At 38.8% G+C, this 20,849-nt stretch overlaps 1 protein-coding gene across 6 annotated transcripts in view; it reads left to right on the forward strand.

Annotated features, from left to right (window-relative positions):
• ADK (adenosine kinase) overlaps positions 1 to 20,849 on the forward strand; it is a 566,335-nt gene that overhangs the window by 522,254 nt on the left and 23,232 nt on the right. For 5 of the 6 annotated variants that reach the window (XM_017962928.3, XM_017962924.3, XM_017962926.3 and 2 more), the window contains one exon: positions 6,222 to 6,308. The exons of the other annotated variant lie outside the window; for it this stretch is intronic. In XM_017962928.3, the coding sequence (XP_017818417.1) occupies positions 6,222 to 6,308 (87 nt within the window). The remainder of the gene's footprint in view (positions 1 to 6,221; positions 6,309 to 20,849) is intronic. 6 annotated transcript variants of the gene reach the window in all.

Raw genomic sequence — 20,849 nt, forward strand, 5'->3', positions numbered from 1 at the left:
ATTGACCTGGCTATTAAGCAAAATAATTAAATTTAAGGTCTGTTTAAAAGCATTAATGTTTTGTGACATTGTTTATGATAACAGAAGATTGAAAATAGCCTAAAAGTCCATTAGTAAAGGATTGGTTAAATAAATTATAGTATATCCATGTAGTGGACTATTATGCAGCAATAAAAAATGAGGACATTCTCTGTTTACCAAAATTGAAAGATATCCAGTATTTTAAAATATAATCCAGAGTAGCCTAGATAGTATGATACCTTTTTTTGTGTAGGTGAGGGGAGGAAAAAAATAAGAATGTAGTTGATTGTATATGCATAGAAAAATTCTGGAAGGATATATAAGAAAGCAATAACAGTGATAAACAGATTGGGAAGTAGAGGAGCAGAAATCAGCTGAATGAGAGAGATGAGCAGAGAGAGATTTTATAGCATAGCTTTTCATACGTTTTATATTTTTGAATCATACGAATGCATTACCTACTCAAAAAGTTAAATTAAAAACAAGCACAACTAAAAGTAATATGTGGCCAGGTGTGGTACCTCAGCCCTATAATCCCAGCACTTTGGGAGGCCAAGATGGGCAGATCACTTGAGGTCAGGAGTTCGAGACCAGCCTGGCCAACTTGGTGAAACCCAGTCTCTACTAAAAATACAAAAATTAGCCGGGCGTGGTGGCGCGCACCTGTAGTCCCAGCTGCTCAGGAGTCTGAGGAAAGATATCACTCGAACCTGGGAGGTGAAGGTTGCAGAGCCAGGGTCGCGCCACTGCACTCCAGCCTGGGCAACACAGCAAAACTCCATCTCAAAAAAAAAAAGTAATATGTGATTCTGTACTGAATTCTCTACCAGATTAAAAATATTGCTATAAAATACATTAGGACAATTAAGAAAATTGGACTGGACTATAGGTTAGATTAAAATGTTGTTTTCTGTGTTTATCAACTATAACCTGGCTAACAGAATATCATTACTCTTAGGAAATACACACTGAAGTATTAAGGGGTAAAAGGCATAATATATACCACAAATGCTAAAAAAGTTTGAAAGAATAAATAATGTTATATATATATATATATGGGAGGAATGATCAACTAAATGTGGCAAAATGTTAAAAAACGGTAAATCTGGATAAATGTTGCATAGATGTTGTCTGTATTTTTCTGGGAACTTTTCTGTTAATGTAAAATTATTTCTAAATAGTTTTTAAAAACAAGCAAACAAAAACATTTTAATACTATGGAGATTACCTTATTATAAACAATGGCCAAGATACAGGAGCCTCTTAAAAGAATGTGAAGTGTTCTGGTTTTTACATAGTCATACTTTTCACTTTCTGGAGAAGTTTTTACCATCACTTTTCTGTTTCTTCCATGCCTATTGATGCTGGGTCAGAGGCAGTGGCAGGGGTAGTGACTGCATTTTACCTTGAGGTTGAAAAACACCAGGCCAAGTGTGGTGACTCATGTCTGGTGTTCAGGAGGCTGAGGCAGGAGGATCACTTGAAGCCAAGGGCTCAAGACCAGCCCGGAGAGCAAAGCAAGACCCCATCTCTACCAAAAAAAAATTTTTAATTAGCCAGGCATGTTGGCTTGCACTTGTAGTCCTAGCTGCTCAGGAGGCTGAGACAGGAGGATCCTTGTAGCCCAGGAGTTTGAGGCTGCAGTGAGCCATGATCACACCACTGCACTCCAGCCTGGGAGGCAGAGCAAGACCTTAGCTCTTGAAAAACTAGAGAAAAAAGAGAGAGAGAGAGAGGGAGGGAGTGAGGGAGAGAGAGAGAGAGAGAGAGAAAATGAAGAAAGGAAGGAAAAGCAAGAGAGAGAGAAAAGAAAGAAAAACACCTGCCTACCTGCCTTTCAACCTGCTGGATCAGCTTCAGTTGTATCTTCTCAACAGTTTAGGACATTAACAAAACAGTAACAATGTGGCATTTTAAAAATACTTGGAACAAAATTTTCTAAGGATATTGTGAGGTGTGAAATATATAGTTAATTTGGTGGAGGTAAACCTGAAGAAACATTTAATTGTTTGGACTTGAATGACTGGATTTTTATTATTGTTCAGTTAGATATTGTGGCATTTTTAGAAACTTAACCATCTCTACTATAGCTGACTTTCAGTATAGATGCATGAAGATGTTTTTATTCTAACTAGATTGGCCTCTTAAGTGATTAGATAGTGAAGCTTGTCTCATATTTAAGTGAAGAATAAATTATTTGTATGAAGTGTCTAGAGAATGCCTAAAATTGATTATTTTGTGTTCTAGGTAAGCTAAATTTTATTGTTTTGAATGAAGGCATGCTGCAGTCTTATCTAATAAATGACACAAAACAAATCTATTATCAACTGAATTGTTAGTGTTTGTTTCCTGTCTGCTTGGGGAAGCTTATGATTTAGTGGTTTTTTAGAAATCCAGAAAGTAGGAATAATAATTATTCCCAACCCTTTTCCTTCTCACTTTACAAAAAGTTTGTGAAGAATTGAGAAATAAATGCTATGAATAATCTTAAGCTCTTAGGTAGAAGTACTTGATCAAAACTAACCGGGTCATTTTTTTACAATTAGGGCAGAAAGTTAGTTTTTACTAATTGTTCCAACAGCTACTCCAGGCTCATTTCATGCCTAAGAAAACTAGGTCCCAGTGAGAGTCATGTAAATGTCTTAGGCTTCATTGGTTGAATAACATCCATACCTGTAAGTGTATATTTAGATTTAGTGAATGTACTTCTGTGTTCATATAATAAATTTCCTAGAATAGCCATGGAATAGGTCATGCTAGTGAAAATTGTTAGTTTTGTGACTTTTTTTTTTTGAGACTGAGTTTCACTGTCGCCCAGGCTGGAGTGCAGTGGCATGATCTCTGCTCACTGCAACCTCCGCCTCCCAGATTCCAGCGATTCTCGTGCCTCAGCCTCCCAAGTAGCTAGAATTACAGGCACATGCCACCATGCCCGACTAATTTTTGTATTTTTAATAGACACACAGTTTTACCATGTTGCTGAGGCTGGTCTTGAATTCCTGACCTCAAGTGATCCACCCGCCTCGGCCTCCCAAAGTGCTGGGATTACAGGCGTGAGCCACTGTGCCTGGCCGTGACTTTTCATAATAGCTCTGTAAACCAGCTTAAGTCATTTGAAAATCAGAGCATACTAAAAATGTAATAAAACGTAAGTATTATTAAATATTTTTTAGTCTTCTATGACAAGGAGCACATTTTGGGATCTTAAAGATTTTTCAGTGTCATCATTTTGAAAGGAGTTCTTGTAGTTCTTTAGATAATAGAAAATAATGAAAACTGAGTTTATGACACATCTTTTGCATATGTGATATTCTCATATACTTATCTATACTGATAAGTATAAAAAGGTAGAAAATGATTATACTTTGTATTTCAGGAAATTGAACTTCATATGATAACTAAGGATAAAGTATCTCAATGGTGTGTGTGTGTGTATATATATATATCTAGAAAAAGCATTATAAAGCTGCATTTATGTAGAATTTTCAGCAATTTAGATCAAGAAGTCATGATTCTTTTTTTTTTTTTTTCTTTTTTCCCGAGAGGGAGTCTCACTCTGTCCCCAGGCAGGAGTGCAGTGGTGCAATCTCAGCTCACTGCAACCTCCACTTCCTGGGTTTAAGCAATTCTCCTGCCTCAGCCTCCAGAGTAGCTGGGATTTCAGGCACATACCACCATGCCCAGCTAATTTTTTTTTTTGTATTTTTAGTGGAGCCGGGATTTTACCATGTTGCCCAGGCTGGTTGAACTCCTGACCTCATGATCCATCCACCTCCACCTCCCAAAGTGCTGGGATTACAGGTGTGAGCCACCATGCCCGGCCAGAAGTCATCATTCTTAAGAATAAAATTCAAAATAATCTCTTCCATTGTCGATTAGATTCTGTTCATAAATAAAGATTTATGCAGTCAAAAATAAATAATTGTTTTCAAACAAGGAGCTCAAGGAATTCTGTATAATTTTGGTTTACTTACCATTTATATATAATTATTTTCCAATCTATAAATCTAGTAATTAATTCTTATATTACCTAAAATGTTTTATAGACATGTTAGATTATTACATAATGTAAATGTATTATAAATAGTAATGGTGTCATTAACTTACTCATTTTACTTATTTTAGTACCTGTTTGGTTTTAGTTTATAGTTGTTATTTCCCTGTATAGTGTAGCTTGTACTTGGAAGTAGTAAAACCAGATTTCTTTATAAGTATATATGGTACAGACCTTTTCCTAAATCAGACTGCAGACCTTTCCCAAGTATTTCTAATAAAATCTGCTTACTTTTTTTTTGGCCTGTGTAGTAGTATGTACTATATATACTCTCTAGAAAATGTAAGTCTGGATATTTGTGCCATAACTTTCAATTAATCAAAATCTTGTCAACTGCCATGTAGGCCCTCATGTTACAAAAAGTGGAAAGTTCAGTTACTTAAAGAGTTTGGCCGGGCGTGGTGGCTCACGCCTAATCCCAGCACTTTGGGAGGCTGAGGCAGTCAGATCACTTGAGGTCAGCGGTTCGAGACCAGCCTGGCCAATATGGCGAAATCCTGTCTCTACTAAAAATACAAAAATTAGCCAGGCGTGGTGGCGCACGACTATAATCCCAGCTACTTGGGAGGCTTAAATCATGAGAATAACTTGAACCAGGAGGCGGAGGTTGCAATGAGCTGAGATCACGCCACTGCACTCCAGCCGGGACAACAGAATGAGACTGTCTCAAAAGAAAAAAAAGTTTAAGCGAGATGCAGTGGCTCATGCCTGTAATCCTAGCACTTTGGGAGACCAAGGCAGGGGATTGCTTGAGCCCAGGAGTTTGAAACTAGCCTGGGCAGCAAAGCGAGACCATGTATCTAACCACCCACCCCCCTGCCCTCCCCACCCCACAAAAAAGCAAAAAGTTAACCAGCTGTGGCGCTGTGTATCTGTGGTCCCAACTACACGGGAGGCTGAGACAGGAGGATGCCTTGATCCCTTGAGGGCAAGGCTGGAGTGTGTTATGATTACACAACTGCACTCCAGCCTGGATGACAGAGCAAGACCTAAAAAAAAAAAAGATTTTTAAAAAGATTGACTAAGTAAATGAGTCCTCTTCTTGAATATCAATCTTTCCAGGAGAGTTTTTTCATTAACATATTTATGTCTCTTGTTGAAAGTTTCCATTAAGAGCAGGTAGCAAAAGCTAGACAGAATATGCTTTTGAAGATTCTCTATGTTCTTTATTAATACCTTTCTTAAGTTTCTCAAGATCTCCTTTTGCCTCCCTCTTGGTCTTAAATGAGACTGAAGTTTACAAGTCTTTAGCCATGTCTGTCCCCATAGGGATGCAAATTTATGATTTCAGAACTTCCAGTCCCCAGTAAGAAGCACTGTCCAATCATGTGCAGATGTGTCTTGTAAGCCAGATTTCATCACAGATAAGTTCATTCCACTGTCATGTGCCACATTTAAAGTACTAAATTAGGTTACTCTGTAGTCAAAACAAGCCCTGGTCCAGACTGCTCTAGGACAAGACCCCATTGCACTGTCCCTTTTGTTCTGCCCATGCATTCGGTAGTAGCTTTCCCTTTTGCCAGTTGACAGATAGTGACTTCTTTACAAAACATGACCAGATTAGGTTGTTTTTAATAAACCAACTAAGATAAAAAAATTATTGACATTGGGATGAAGTATTTTAACAGAATAATAGTAATGTTTTTATTGTGCCATTGTGATTTTCTGTAAAGAAACAGCCAATATTCTTTTTTTTTTTTTTTTTTTTTTTTTAATTTACAACTCTTTAACTGTACCCAACATTTCACTGCTAGGAATATAGTCAGGCTTGAAGCTTTATTAGAAACGCATTATCCAATCCATACCAACACTTCTTTTAGTTTATGGCTTCTGTTCATTTGCACTGTCCAAAAATGTACTGCTACTGTTTGTAGTCATTCCAAAAAAAAAAAAAAATGTGAACTACCTAGGTATAACTGTCATAAGACATATACAGCAGCATCTGTATGCTGAAAGTTACCAAAAAAGTGTTACTTGCATATGATTTTACACCATAGTTCCCAAGTGCCCCTGTACAGAATATGGAGCTTATGTCCTGTCTCTCTTTGAATGATGAGTGATGAAAGAGCTTCAAACATTACTGGGCGAGCTTGTATTGAGTGTTACAAAGAGAAGTCAGTCTGCCTTTCTTTGACTCTAATTGCAGAAAGTGAAGTCACTGCTTTTGCTGTCTTGGATCAAGACCAGAAAGAAATTATTGATACCAATGGAGCTGGAGATGCATTTGTTGGAGGTACAGACTAATTTATTTCATTTACTTACAAGTTAAACATTTTAACCCTTGTTTCTACCATATAACCAAGATTTATTCTTTTTTTTTTTTTTTTTTTTTTTTTTAAGACGAAGTCTCGCTCTGTCGCCCAGGCTGGAGTGCAGTGGCCGGATCTCAGCTCACTGCAAGCTCCACCTCCCGGGTTCACGCCATTCTCCTGCCTCAGCCTCCCAAGTAGTTGGGACTACAGGCGCCCGCCACTGCGCCCGGCTAATTTTTTGTATTTTTAGTAGAGACGGGGTTTCACCGTGTTAGCCAGGATGGTCTCGATCTCCTGACCTCGTGATCCACCCGTCTCGGCCTCCCAAAGTGCTGGGATTACAGGCGTGAGCCACCGCGCCCGGCCGATTTATTCATTTAATAACTTTTAATTTCTTCTTTTAAGTAATTCACTTATGAAGTTCTTTCTATATACTTCTATCATTGTCAGTATTATAGAGGGGTTTTACCACAGGAAAAATTGTGTTTGGAAAAGATAATTTGCTACTGTGCTATACCCTAGTCATTTTCACAAGATTAATTGTATCTGTCAGAAAATTGCATAAACAAGCTGCATCAAGTACAGTATATAGTATATTCGTAGCCCTTCAGGCTTAAATGTTAACACATTTTTGTTCTTTAAAACAAGTTGTGATGAATATTAAACAGTATGCTAATAACTAAGGATGGTGTCTTTGGATGATATCCTTTGGTTAAAACATCTGTTTCAAACACAATAGTGGTTGTTTGTTATACTAGGAAGGGTTCAATTTTTGCCTATTTTAGGCTCTATAAGAACTGGCAAATTTTATATGAACTAATGATTTTGGTAATGAATACTCAAAAATAAAATCAAGACAATAGAAGATTTTTGGCTCAGTGACTTAGATTGATCCAAAATCTGATTCAAAAATTCTTTTGATAAGTCTAAATTCCTTCCAGTTAAGTGTAGTTAATTAGGCTAGTTTATAGTCTCTAGAAAGCTTTAGCTTCCTCAAAGATACCCCAAAGGGGTCTTTCCCAGTCAGACCAGGTTAATTTAAAAAAAAAAAAAAAGCAAGCAAGTGGAGCTGATCATTGTCCCTTTTTCTCTGGAGGATAATTTGAATCATGGGAAACTTATTTAAGTTTGTGTGATGGTTTTAACTTAATATTTTATTTTAATGGTCTTTTACCAACATACATTTTTATTTTTCTTTCTCTAAAACTATTCATGCCCAGTTTTTTGTTTGTTTTTGATACGGAGTCTCACTCTGTCTCCCAGGCTGGTGTGCAGTGTTGCAATCTCAGCTCACTGCAACCTCTGCCTCCCGGTTCAAATGATTCTCCTGCCTCAGCCTCCTGAGCAGCTGGGACCACAGGCGCCCGCCACCACACCTGGCTAATTTTTGTACTTTTAGTGGAGATGGGGTTTTGCCATGTTGGGCAGGCTGGTCGTGCCCAATCTTAAATGAACTATTAACTATTAGGATGCCCCATGCCCTGTATTCTTTGGAAAGAGGCTGTACCACAGACAACATTCTACTTCACTGTTATGATTGTGTTTTTTATTTTCTTGCTCGGAAAGTCTTCATTATTGGTAATATTAGAGTACTTAGCAGCCAATTTTCCTATTTTTTACTCTTTAGAGCTATAGATGTATGTAGGCTAAAAATATTTTATTCTGAATTTAGCCATATTCTGTAATACATTAAGAAAACCCTAGTGATTTCTTGGTTAGAAATTGGTCAAACCAGGAATCTTAGTCTAGAAACTTTTAAACTTATACACTGTATGTACATTACTTAAGTACTTTAAAATCTTTAAAACATGAAGTCTTGTATTTCTTTGACATTCAGTAGGACACATAATGAGGCCATCATAGATTTGATGGTGACCTAAATAGCCACTACCTCTGGCCTTGAGTTACTAGGCTTCCTAGCCCTATAACAGCAGATTCTGTTACAGTCACCTATCTGTAATGCTACCGATACTAGGTGAGAATATATAGACTTTTTGGAGGAGGGAGAGGCCATTCTTAGGATACTCAGGTAGGAACAGCTAGCTGCCATTTGTATTGTCGTTAGAGTGATAAATAAACTACTTCATCAAAGCAATTGGGATTTTTTGTTAGAGGATTTTTCAGCCTCTTTTTATCCTACTTCATTATATTTATTGTTGGGGTATAGTTAGGTACGTAAAACAGAAAAAGAGTATAGAACAGGGATCCACAATCTTTTTTTTTTTTTTTTTGTAAAAGGCCAAATGGTGACTATTTTAGGCTTTGCAAGTCATATACAGGCTGTATTGCATATCTTTGTTTGCTTGCTTGTGTTTTGCTTTGTTTTTTGTTTTTTTGTTTTTTTTAATAGCACTTTTAATATGTAAAAACCTTTCCTAGCTCTCTAGCTGTACAAAAACATGCCATAGGCCAGTGTTGGCCTACAGACTATAGTTTGCCAAACCCTTTTTTACTCATGGGCAGCTTCCTCACTTTATTCATTTCTAGCATTTCAAAGCTCCAGACACTAGATTTCACTACACATTGTTGGAATCAGAATAGAGAAAGTGGAAGGCAGGTAGAAACTAGGCAGGACTTTACTGGTAATACAATTAGATAGCCAATTTTCTCACTTTGAACCTACTCAGTTCCCAGGGTAATCAGATCCCAAAACACTGGGTCATGCAATGAGATGAAAATCCTAATGTCAGTTTATTAATGGAATACTTATGTTGCCATCTTTAGCACATTCTGTCAAATGTGAGTCAAGCTACAAAGTAACAGCAATAGATAACCTTTATACAGTACCTACTAACCAACCAATATCTTAAATACTTTATATATATTAACTAATTTAGTGTTCATAAAAGCTTCTTGGAGTAGATTATTTTTACCCCTATTTTACTGATGAAAAAAAACAGAGACAAAGAAAGGTGAGATAATGTGCCCATAGTCTCATGGCTAGAGAGTAGCAGAGCCAGGATTCAAACCCAGAAAGTCTGTCTCCAAAGTCAGGGCTTTTACTGACCACACTAATACTGCTTCTCTAAACATTTATGTAAATCTCACCATTATAACTGAGAATCGCAGACCAGCCTTCCTGACAAAAGCTGGTTTTGCCAGAGAATCTTCCTGTTATCTGAGTAGATGACTTCACTTATTAAAGAGGATCTTTTGTAATCTGACAGGGTTCTGAGGACTCTAAGGTAAGATTGTTGAGGAAAAGAAAGAAAAACTGAAAGGGAAGAGAATCCAAGAACTGTAGTCCCTGGTGAGTTTGAACCAAGAGCTTGTTGCTAAGCTGTAGCATCGATTGCGCGCCAGATGATAAACTTGCTTGGTTAGCATGGACTCCAAATAAGAGAGTTATATGAATCAGCTGTTTAATAGTGAAGCAAGATATTTCCCTAAGCCCTTCTCAGGCAGTAACTGCGGTGTGTGGGCACTGGAACTAGCTGGCCACTTTGATGCCAGCAGGAGGGAACTTCACTCACTCACTGCTCCACCCCTCACAGGAGGGGGAGCACAGGTGAGCAGGTGCAGGAGCTGGGCCAAGCACTTCTGGGCACTGGTAAGAGCGAACGCCATACCAGCCCAGTGGCAGCGTCTAAGGGAAGGTGTCCTTGACCTCTGGTTCCCCAGAGGAAGCGCTACAGTGCCCTTTTAGCTTTGCTGTCCGTAGACAGCTTAAGCGGTAACAGCTCAGTGGAGTGACCCTCCTTTGTCACCAGTGTGACAGCCCTTTGCACCCACAAAGGGCTGAGTTCTTGGCACCTGAGTTCTTGTCTGGCGTCCAGGATAAATGGGGTCACACAAACGAATTGGAGATGGTAAATGCAGGGGATTTTATTGCCGATGAAAGTGGCTCTCAGCAGGAAGGGGAGCTGAAAGGGGGATGGAGTAGGAAGATAATCCCCTGGAGTCCGGTCGTCCCCAGCCAGACTCCTCTCCAAAGCTATGCCATCAAGCTGTCCCTCTGAAGTCAAGCCGCTTCTCTCCAGTGTCCAATCGTGGTCTCCAACATCTAGCTGCTTCTCCTCTTCTCCTTTCTCTGTCGGCTGAGCCTGGGTTTTTTATGGGCACAGGATTGTGGGTGGGGTGGCCGTGGGTAGTTTTGGAAAAGGCAACATTTGAGCAGGAAAACAAGGATGTAAGTTCTCACTTTGGGCCGTGGTATTAGGCTTTTTGGCTTTAGGGTGGGGCCCTCACCAGAGACCCACCCTCTTCTGCCCAGAATTTGCCTGCCTCCTGTCCCTATCAATAGCACCCATCTAACAACCTGATGCATCCATCTTACAACAGAAATGGTCTTGTTAGTTGGAAATACTAAAACATCCATTGGTTAAAACCCCCTGCTCCCTCTTCACACCAGCAAGAGCCTTTCTACTGGGATTAGAAACAACAGCTGTTGGCTCCACACAGTGACTCACACCTGAAATCCTAGCACTTTGAGAGGCCAAGGCAGGCGGGTCACTTGAGGCCAGGAATTTGAGGCCAGCCTGGCCAACATGGCGAAACTCTGTCTCTACTAAAAATACAAAAAATTAGCCAGGCAAGGTAACATGCACTTGTAGTCCCAGCTACTCGGGAGGCTGAGGCCCTGCCCATATGGAAAAATTAACAAAATAGATCAAAGACTTAAATGTAAGTACTAAATCAGCCAGGTGTGGTGGCTCATGCCTGTAATCCCAGCACTTTGGGAGGCCGAAGCAGGTGGATCACTTGAGGCCAGGAGTTTGAGACCAGCCTGGCCAACATGGCGAAACCCCATCTCTACTAAAAATAGAAAAATTAGCCGGGCTTGGCGTTGCATGCCTGAAGTCCTAGCAACTTGGGTGGCTGAGGCAGGAGAATCACTTGAACCCAGGAGGCAGAGGTTGCAGTGAGCCAAGATCTTACTACTGCACTCCAGTCTGGGTGACAGAGTGAGACCTTGTCTCAAAAAAATTAATTAATTAATTAATTAAATAATAGGCGCTGACTACTTCCATCTTGGAAATGAATCTCAGGCAGTGGCAACTTTTACATTTACTATGTAGTTTATTTTTCTTTGCTTCGTTGCCCAATTAACATATCTTCTTTCTGATTGACACATTCTATCTTTGGATGGTTAATATATTCATCCTGTAACTTTCAAGTTTTGCTGGCCTAAGAGTATTTCTGTCTTTTGTGACTTTGCATATCTATATTTTAGTCCACTTTGTGGTAATTTAACTCTCTGAAGGACAATAATTTTCTTTGCATAAATTTCAGATTTTGGATAAAGTATCACTCCAGCTACCATGTGCTAATTATCTATATCAGTAGCAGAGTGCCATGTGTTCCTTTAGCCAGCTAAAAAGATATATGACTACATCATGGATTTTCATGTATAATTTAAAAATGAGTAACCCAAATGTACATAAATTAAATTAAATTAAATTCATAGTTCCATCTCACGAGTTTAGTGACAGTAACAAATCCCTCCAGCCTCTACAAGCATCACTCCTTGTTCTATTTGGAGGTCTTAAGCGCTTTGTGATATTTGCTCTTTATTTGTCACCGGCCAGCCCTGATAGAACTAATCTTTTCACGTTCTTCCTCAAAAGCCCAAGTACTAGGATTGTACTCTTGGAAATGGAGACAATTCTATAATCTCTAAGGATGATTTCCTAATTTCCTAGGTCAGGAGAAAATTTCTTCCTGTTGTCCTGCTGTGCTTTGTCACAGCAGGTCTGCCTTTTCATTTGGAACCCTCTTTGTCACTGCCATAGTAACAAATGGAAACATTGAGAACATTTTGTGACAGGCACTGTCATTGTTCCCAGTGAAATCTCTTCCCCTGTGTCTTCCCGGTAAATGAAACTGAGAAGAAAAATCATAACAAATAACATGAAAAAGGACCTAATCAATATGTTCCCACTGGGCTGTCAATACCAGCCTGTGTTAATCTAATATGATTTAGTCATATGTTTTATGGCAGCTGTAGGAATATGGACAGGACCTACAAATCATCTTTAGACTGAAAGTGAGTACACCTTTGACAGATGATGTGTAGACACTTACATACAACTCTCAGATAAAAGACTAGACTTCACCCAAGAACCAACATTCTTAGAATTTAAAAAAAAAAAACTTCATTAAATATGGTTAAGAGCCACATATAGATTAGAGAACTTTATTTTGTTGGGTTTTTTGTTTTGTTTTTGTTTTTGTTTTGAGATGGAGTCTTGCTCTGCCACCCAGGCTGGAGTGCAGTGACACAATCTTGACTCACTGCAACCTCTGCCTCCCAGGTTCAAGCAATTCTCCTACCTCATCCTCCCAAATAACTAGAATTACAGGCATCTGCCACCACACTTGGCTAATTTTTGTATGTTTAGTAAAGATGGAGTTTTGCCATGTTAACCAGGCTGGTCTCGAACTCCTGACCTAAGGTGATCCACCTGCCTCAGCCTCCCAAAGTCCTGGGATTTACAGGCATGAGCCACTGCACCTAGCCAGAATATTTTATTTGGAATGATAATAAAGTAATTGTACTGCCTCATAATACATTTTTTGGAGGGGGAGATGGGGTCTCACTCTGTCACCTAGGCTGGAGTGCAATAGCACAATCATAGCTCACTGCAGCCTCAAACTCCTGGGCTCAAGCCCTCCTCCCACCTCAGTCTCCCGAGTAGCTGGGACTACAGGGTTTTTTTTTAATTTTTCGTAGAGACAGAGTCTCACTCTGTTACCTAGTCTGGTTGAACTCTTGGCCTCAAGCAGTCCTCCTGCCTAGGACTCCCAAAGTGCTGGATTACATTTCATTAAAATGACAGTTCATTTGGGATTACAGACATTAGCCACCACCCCCAGCCAGAATACTCTTTATTTTAAAAATCCTCACAACAGCTTCAGCAGGGAAAATGTATTACCCTTAAAAATATTACCTATAATATGCAAACGACTCTGAAAACCACTTAGCAATCACAATGCAAATAATTCTCCTGTTTCCCATCTAATAAAAAGGAACACTAATTATATTCTCTAGGCTGGGAGCAGTGGCTCACACCTGTAATTCCAGCACTTTGGGAGGCCAAGGCAGGTGAATAGCTTGAGCTCAGCAGTTCAAGACGAGCCTGGACAACGTGGCAAGACCCCATTTCTACCAAAAATAAAAAAATTAGCTGGGCATGGTGGCATGAGCCTGTGGTTCCAGCTACTCAGGAGGCTGAGGTGGGAGGATTGCTGGAGCCTGGGAAGTCGAGGCTGCAGTGCACTGTGATTGCACCCCTGCACTCCAGACTGGGTGACAGAGTGAGACCTTGTCTCAAAAACAAACAAAAAACAATTTCATTCTCTAATTCATGTTTAGAAAAGAACATTGGTTTAAAAAATTTTTTAAAGAGTTGTTTTCAGAACAAGGATGCCACTTCCTCTTCATGTGGCACCTATCTATACTTCTGAGGACCATAAAGACTCCCTAATTATCTTCATATTTTCTATCCTCACCTTGTTTTTTGGTCCCAAACATTTATAGCTTCCTCCCCCATTCTTCTTAATTGCTGCTTCATTGTGTTATGCATAGACGTGGTGCAGAATTCTTGGGATTTTTTTTTTTTTTTTTTTCACTACACGCTTCCTTTGCTCTCCATCTCAGCAAGACTAGAAGACAACTTGGTAACTGTTGAATATATCGTTTCTCACACTTCTTCACTCAAAAACCAAACCTTCATATGACCCACGTCTGCTGAGGATTTACTTGATGGTGACCAAGATGACAGCTCCCCACTGCTAAACAACCGGATGTCAACAACTCTTTTTCTTGTCTTTCTGCTCTAATGGGACATCTTCTCTGTTTTATTTCTTGAGCAGAAATTTTTCTTAAAACCATCAAATGAACTGTGGAATTGGCTTGGTCATTAGGAATATGAAACAGGCCAGGCGTGGTGGCTCACACCTGTAATCCCAACACTTTGGGAGACAAAAGCAGGAGGATCACATGAGGCTAGGATTTCAAGACCAGCCTGGACAGTACAGTGAGACCCCAGTCTCTACAAAAATAAATAAATAAATAAATAAATAGCCAAGTAGGGTGGCATGTGCCTGTAGTCCCAACTACTCAAGAGGCTGAGGTGAGAGGATCACTTGAGCCCAGAAAGTTGAGGCTACAGTGAGCTGAGGTCACGCCACTGCACTACAGTCTGGGCAACAGGGGGAGACCCTGTCTCTACAAAAAAAAGAAAAAGAAAAAAATAAGAAACATTCACCACAGATAGTAGTTCAAGTTCATGCAAGAGAAAGGAAGAGAGAGCTATGCCCTTGCACAGTGATAGGATGCTTTATTACATGCTACACTAGTGTTATACCTCCAGAGTCTTAGTCAAGCTGAAGCTAGACCAGCACCAAATTTCATAAACACTGTCTATGATTATTTGAGCCTTCGTTAGTTAAAAAATGTAAAGATTATCCTCTCCAGCCATGATTTTAAAAAAGAGAGAGAGAAATCACTTTAGTTCATGTGAAATACAGGATGATTTTAGAGTGAAGCCTGTAATTTCTCATCAACACAAATGTTCCCTCAAAGACCTAATATCCTGAATGACTTCCATCTAGAAGCAATTGTAAATAGATAATGGAATTGAAAGGACTTTATCTTCTGGGAATGTGGATAAGACACAAACAGTCTGAACCATGTAGGCTATCAGACTCTAAAGCTCAGATGTGAACCTTAGGTTTCTTATATTTGATGATTTTTGAGAAATATTTATTCTAAGAAAATGATGTTGATATGGAAATTTTTATTTAGTTGCAGAGGTCCACAGGAAATGTCATAAGTAAAATTTCTGAAATTCATTTTCTTAAACAGAATTGTGACATAACAAAATATATGTGTGTTAGTTCCCTGACCTAGAATATTGGTGAGCCAATTAGAAGTAATTTGAATCGTATAATTCTCTCAGCTGCTATTACATGAATCTGGTCAGTTTTACCTCTCATATCTGTCTGACACATCCAACATGTATCAGTTAGCTTTTACTGCATAACTAACAACTTTCAAAACCTAGTTACCTAAAATAACAACTCATTTATTTAGCTCCACAAATCTGTGGGTTGACAGCTGGGCCTGTGCTTACCTGGACAGTTCCTCTGGCCTTAGAGTGTTGAGAGATTAAGTAATTTGCCCAAGGTCATATTGAAAGCTAAGATTCAAACTCAAAATTTGGCCTCAAAGTTCTTAGCCCTAGCCATTTTGCTATACTCCCTTTTATTACTACATCATCTTACCTTCCTCTCTAAAGGAGGAGAAATAGCCAAAGTGGGTTTATAAACACTGGTCTGTAGACTGGTACCAGCCTATGACATAAGAGTTTTCATCAGTCAATATCAAAATGTAAAAAGGCAGGGGCAAGAAAGTAAACTTCTGTAAAGCTAAATATATTCAGTTTTAAATCTTGCCCTTCCTACTTTGAGGGAGTTATATTTTCTTTTTTTATGAATAATGTTGGTAATAGTGGATTTTTTTTTTTTTTTTTTTTTTTTAAGACTGAGTCTCCGCTCTGTCACTCAGGCTGGAGTGCAGTGGTGCAATCTCAGCTCACTGCAACCTCCACCTCCCAGGTTCAAGCAATTCTCCTGCCTCAGCCTCCCAAGTAGCTGGGATTATAGGCGCCTGCCATCACGCCCGGCTTATTTTTTTAGTAGAGACAGGGTTTCACCATGTGGGCCAGGCTGGTCTTGGACTCCTGACCTCGTGATCCACCCACCTTGGCCTCCCAAAGTGCTGAGATTACAGGCATGAGCCACTGTGTCCGGCCTGGATTTTTAAAAAATGTTCTTATCTAGCAGAATTAAAGTCTGCCAGCTCTGTGTTTATCCCTAAAATCTTTTGGACAAGTTTCAATGTTCTGTGAAATCCCAAAGTCTGGGATATCACTGATCAACCATATTTTTTCATAAATTCTACAAAATTATTTGGCCAGTTTTTTTTCTTTATGCCACTAAAAGATTAGTGATGACTTAAATGCTGTTCATGTTGGGTTCTTCTAATATCTGGCCCATTTCTTCATATAAAGAAGACGAGTGTAGGCCAGACACAGTGGCTCATGCCTGTAATCCCAGCTCTTTGGGAAGCTAAGGCAGGTGGATCACTTGAGGTCAGGAGTTCGAGACCAGCCTGACCAACATGGTGAAATCCCATCTCTACTAAAATACAAAAATTACCAAGGTGTGGTGATGGGTGCCTATAATCCCAGCTACTCGGGAGGCTGAGGCTAGAGAATCGCTTGAACCCGGGAGGTGGAAGTTGCAGTGAGCTGGGATGGTGCCACTACACTCTAGCCTGGGCGACAGAGCAAGACTCCATCCCAAAAAACAAAATAAAATAAAAAGTAAAGAATACAAGTATAGAACTGTAAGTTCTATACTTGCTGTTGACAGATGAGTACAGAGCAATAAGTATAATATGATGTGACTTGTATTTTGTTAAAAATGGTCTTATGTGTGTATGTTGAATGTATACTTATAAAAGCATATAAAAGTTCCAAGAAGAAACACTCCAAACAGCTAACAGTGGATGTACTTGGAGGTGGATGAATGAAATAATCACTTTCCACTCTATGTCTGAATTTTTTTTTTACAATGTGCCCTTATTGGCTTTGTAATTAATGTAATCTTTAAATAAATAAAATCACATGTGTGTAGCACTGATGCAGAGCCTAGCCAGCCTTAGTACCTAGCAGAAATCTTCACTGTGGTAAATAAGTCATCAGACACAGCATTTCAAACTATATGATAATTTATATGAAACGTAACCTCTGATGTTTTAAGGCAACTTATCAGCAGAGGTCTGAATAAAACAAAATTAGCAGCATGATTGTCAAATTAACAGCTACTCTCTCTTCAGATATGTAAGTTCTGAAACCAGGGGTATAAACACAGTCTTTTAATTTATTTTTCATTTAAATTATCCAATTAACATTGACATTTTATAGAGTTTAGATATATTTCTCACCCACAAAGTAAATGGCAAATTAAAAACTGATTTCTGTCATCAAATACTCTTAAAATTTTAGAACCATCCTGCTATGATAAATTTTTAGTTGATCAAATGCAGATTTTTTAATTGAGTTAAATAATAACAAAATTAAATAACAAAGTTATCTTGCTTATGAATTAGGGCATAAGCACAGCTTCACATAAACAATGTTACCATCATCTTATCCCAGCAGCTATTACTTTGCCCCAATGAATCTTTTGTTTTTAACTATATTGTTTAGAGTGTTCGCGCTGAAAGGAAAATTTTTAAAAATCATATTTTCTGGTTTTCAAACAATTTCCAGTAGTGAAACTCTTTTCAAATGAAGTCTTATCTGAATCAGAATGAAATGAACCCACAAAAATTAAAAATTAAAAAGTTTTTAAGAAAGAATGAAATGAGATTAAACAAACTCCCATGTGTCCCTATCCACATTTTATTTGGTGACTCATGATGTCAGGTAGGAAAACCATGATCTATTCAAAAGCCCCCATTTGATGAATGAAGCAAGTAAGGCCCAAAGAAAGGTAAAAAATGAGTTGTCCAAGGGAGTTAATTGCAAATACGAGACTAGAAGCCAGATTACTGAATTTATGACACAGCAGTTACTTAAGTTCATAATCCAAATGAAAGTTGTCAGTTAAGGCTGAGCGTGGTGGCTCATGCCTGTAATCCCAGCACTTTAAGAGGCCGAGGTGGGCAAATCACTTGAGGTCAGGAGTTCGAGACCAGCCCGGCCAACACAACATGGTGAAACCCCACCTCTACTAAAAATACAAAAAAATTAGCCGAGCATGATGGTAGACACCTGTAATCCCAGCTACTCGAGAGGCTGAGACAGGAGAATTGCTTGAACCTGGGAGGCAGAGGTTGCAGTGACCCAGGATCGTGCCGCTGCACTCCAGCCTGGGCAACAGAGTGAGACTCCCATCTCAAAAAAAAAAGTTGTCAGTTAAGCCGTCTGTTATTTAGTCCTTTTGGAAATACATAGGTCAAGAGTCAATATCCCAAATGCATAGAAGGAGGGGTTTTTTGTTTTGTTTTCTTTTTTTGTCTTGATGTTTGACTTTAAACAGAAGTATATGCTAAACTTTTATTTTGGGAACCACGTCAAAAGATCACACATTAGCTTTAAAATCAAATTCTGACTCAGTGTTGTACATCTATGTTCCATGAAGAAGAATGACTTTTAAAGCAGTGTTTTGAAAGGGATTGGGGTGAAAGGGCATCTTACCTATATAAGTACAAAATACCTCTTAGCAGTACTCTTCAAGAGCTTTCTTCTGAAATTAAGGTCATTTTTTAATTGAAGGACTTTTGGTTTTGTTTTTAATTCAAATACAGTGTCCCATACCATGTTAACAGAACTCAGTAAGTTTCCATTTTTAGCCACCACAAAGAAGGAGTAAGAAGTTATTCTCATAGCTGTAGCTATAGGACAATAAAGTTATTCTTTCTTATAGCTACTGTACTGACCACTTGCCTGTATATTACACATTGCTTTTCAGTTGCTCACTTTATGTGGGAGGGTGTGTTGTGCTGAACTATCTGAAAGGAAACTTTGCTCTAAATTGACTTCCTGTACATGTCAACAATTAACACCATCTGACACCACTTAAGCTTTGGTTTTCTTTTTTTTTTTTTGAGACGGAGTCTTGCTTTGTCGCCCAGGATGGAGTGTAGTGGTGTAATCTCAGCTCACTGCAACCTCTGCCTCCCGGGTTCGAGCGATTCTCCAGCCTCAGCCTCCCGAGTAGCTGGGACTACAGGTGTGCACCACCATACCTGGCCAATTTTTGTATTTTTAGTAGAGACAGGGTTTTGTCATATTGGCCAGAATGGTCTCAAACTCCTGACCTCAGATGATCCACCCGCCTTGGCCTCCCAAAGTGCTGAGATTACAGGCATGAGCCACTGCGCCCAGCCTGGTTTTCATTATGCAAATATCTGCTAGGTCAGACCTTACCCTGGCAGGCACAGTAGCTTTTTCAGTTATTTCAAAATTTAATGTTTATTATTTTCCCTGAAAAATCCGTTTTCTAAAATTTGGGTCACAAGTTGTTGTTTGAGTTCAGGACTAATTGGTAGTCAATATGAAGTCAAAACAAAATTTTACTAACTAGACTATGTAGAAAATACAAAAAGTTTACATCTGAGCACTTTTCAGCAAGGGGAAACCATTACTTTGTCACATCTGGATATTTTAAGCTAGCCAAATTGAAGTGGGAATTTCCTGCCAGATGTAAGTTCTTTGAGCAACCTGTGAACATCTAAGTAAGTGAGGGGTTATGAGTCCTTGTTTGGTAGAGCTATACCCACTCTGAAGGCTTGCTCCTAACAGGCAGCAGACATTTTATATGTACTACCACCAGTCAGGAGGTTGTGCAACCTATTTGAAGTCAATACGATGTGCTCTTGTTCAATGTAAAAACATTGAAGGCCTCATTTTGAATGTACAACATCAGTCTTACAGATATTATATCCAGGGTGAACATTGCATTGAAATGTCCTCCCAAATGTAGATGACAAAAATTTTGTTTCATTAATAGAAAGAAGGTAAGACTGAACCACCACAGGTATTCCAGATAACTTGGATAGGGTCGTTTTGTAAAGTCAGCGTAGACCAAAATATGTCTCTAAATATGAGGGAAATAAAGAATCTGAAATGACATGAAAAAGACCAAGTATTTCTATCAACCTGCTGTTCTAGATGCACATGGGAATTAGGAAGTGAAAATTTTGTTCAGAAGAGCTGTGCACAAAAAGTGGAAATGCATTATTCAATTGAAACAAGTAACATTTTTAAGGGGGATAAAAGACTTTCTACATGATCTCACTGGTTTTGTCGTCCTCTGTAAGGGAAAATATTGACATTTACCAGACTGTTTGCTCCAGCTTTCTGATCTCCTGCAGTTTATTTTTATAACAACCTTATCGATGAGCCTCTTACCCAGCTCTCTAGATTTAACTGAGTTGAGTCGATTTGTTACCACAGCTTCAAGTAGCTGTTACAGAACAAGCAAGACATCCTAATAAAGCTGTAAACGTGTTTACTCAAACAGAGTATTGATTTTACTTGGAGAGGGAGAAGCCAGTTCTTAGCACAGTGTCAGGGTGGATGAATTTCACTGCAGTTTTTCATTGTCATCTGTCATGGTTGTGAAACACTAAGTAAAGCCATCAGAGGATAATTAGAAGTACCAGAAATTTAGCCCCTAAAATCAGTTAACCACTTGGGAGTTTTGTAGCTTAATTAGCTTTTATTAAAACTTTCCCCTAGTATTAATAGCCAAGCACTTTTAATGGTATTTCCAGGTAGATCAAGATATCAAGGTTGTGACTTGTTAAATATATGAATTTAATGGCTAAGGGTTTTTCAGACTTTTTCTCACTCTGATAATTAGGCTACCACTAGAACACAATTAGAACCAAAACCAATGTAAAGATACAGTGATATATACTTATACCAGCAGAATAAATGCATGATGTTTTTTTCTAAAAAATCAAAAGAAGTAGTAAGGCAATTATAAAATAATTTAAGCCA

Source organism: Papio anubis, chromosome 11 (assembly GCF_008728515.1).
Source record: "Papio anubis isolate 15944 chromosome 11, Panubis1.0, whole genome shotgun sequence".
Taxonomy (NCBI): Eukaryota; Metazoa; Chordata; class Mammalia; order Primates; family Cercopithecidae; genus Papio; species Papio anubis.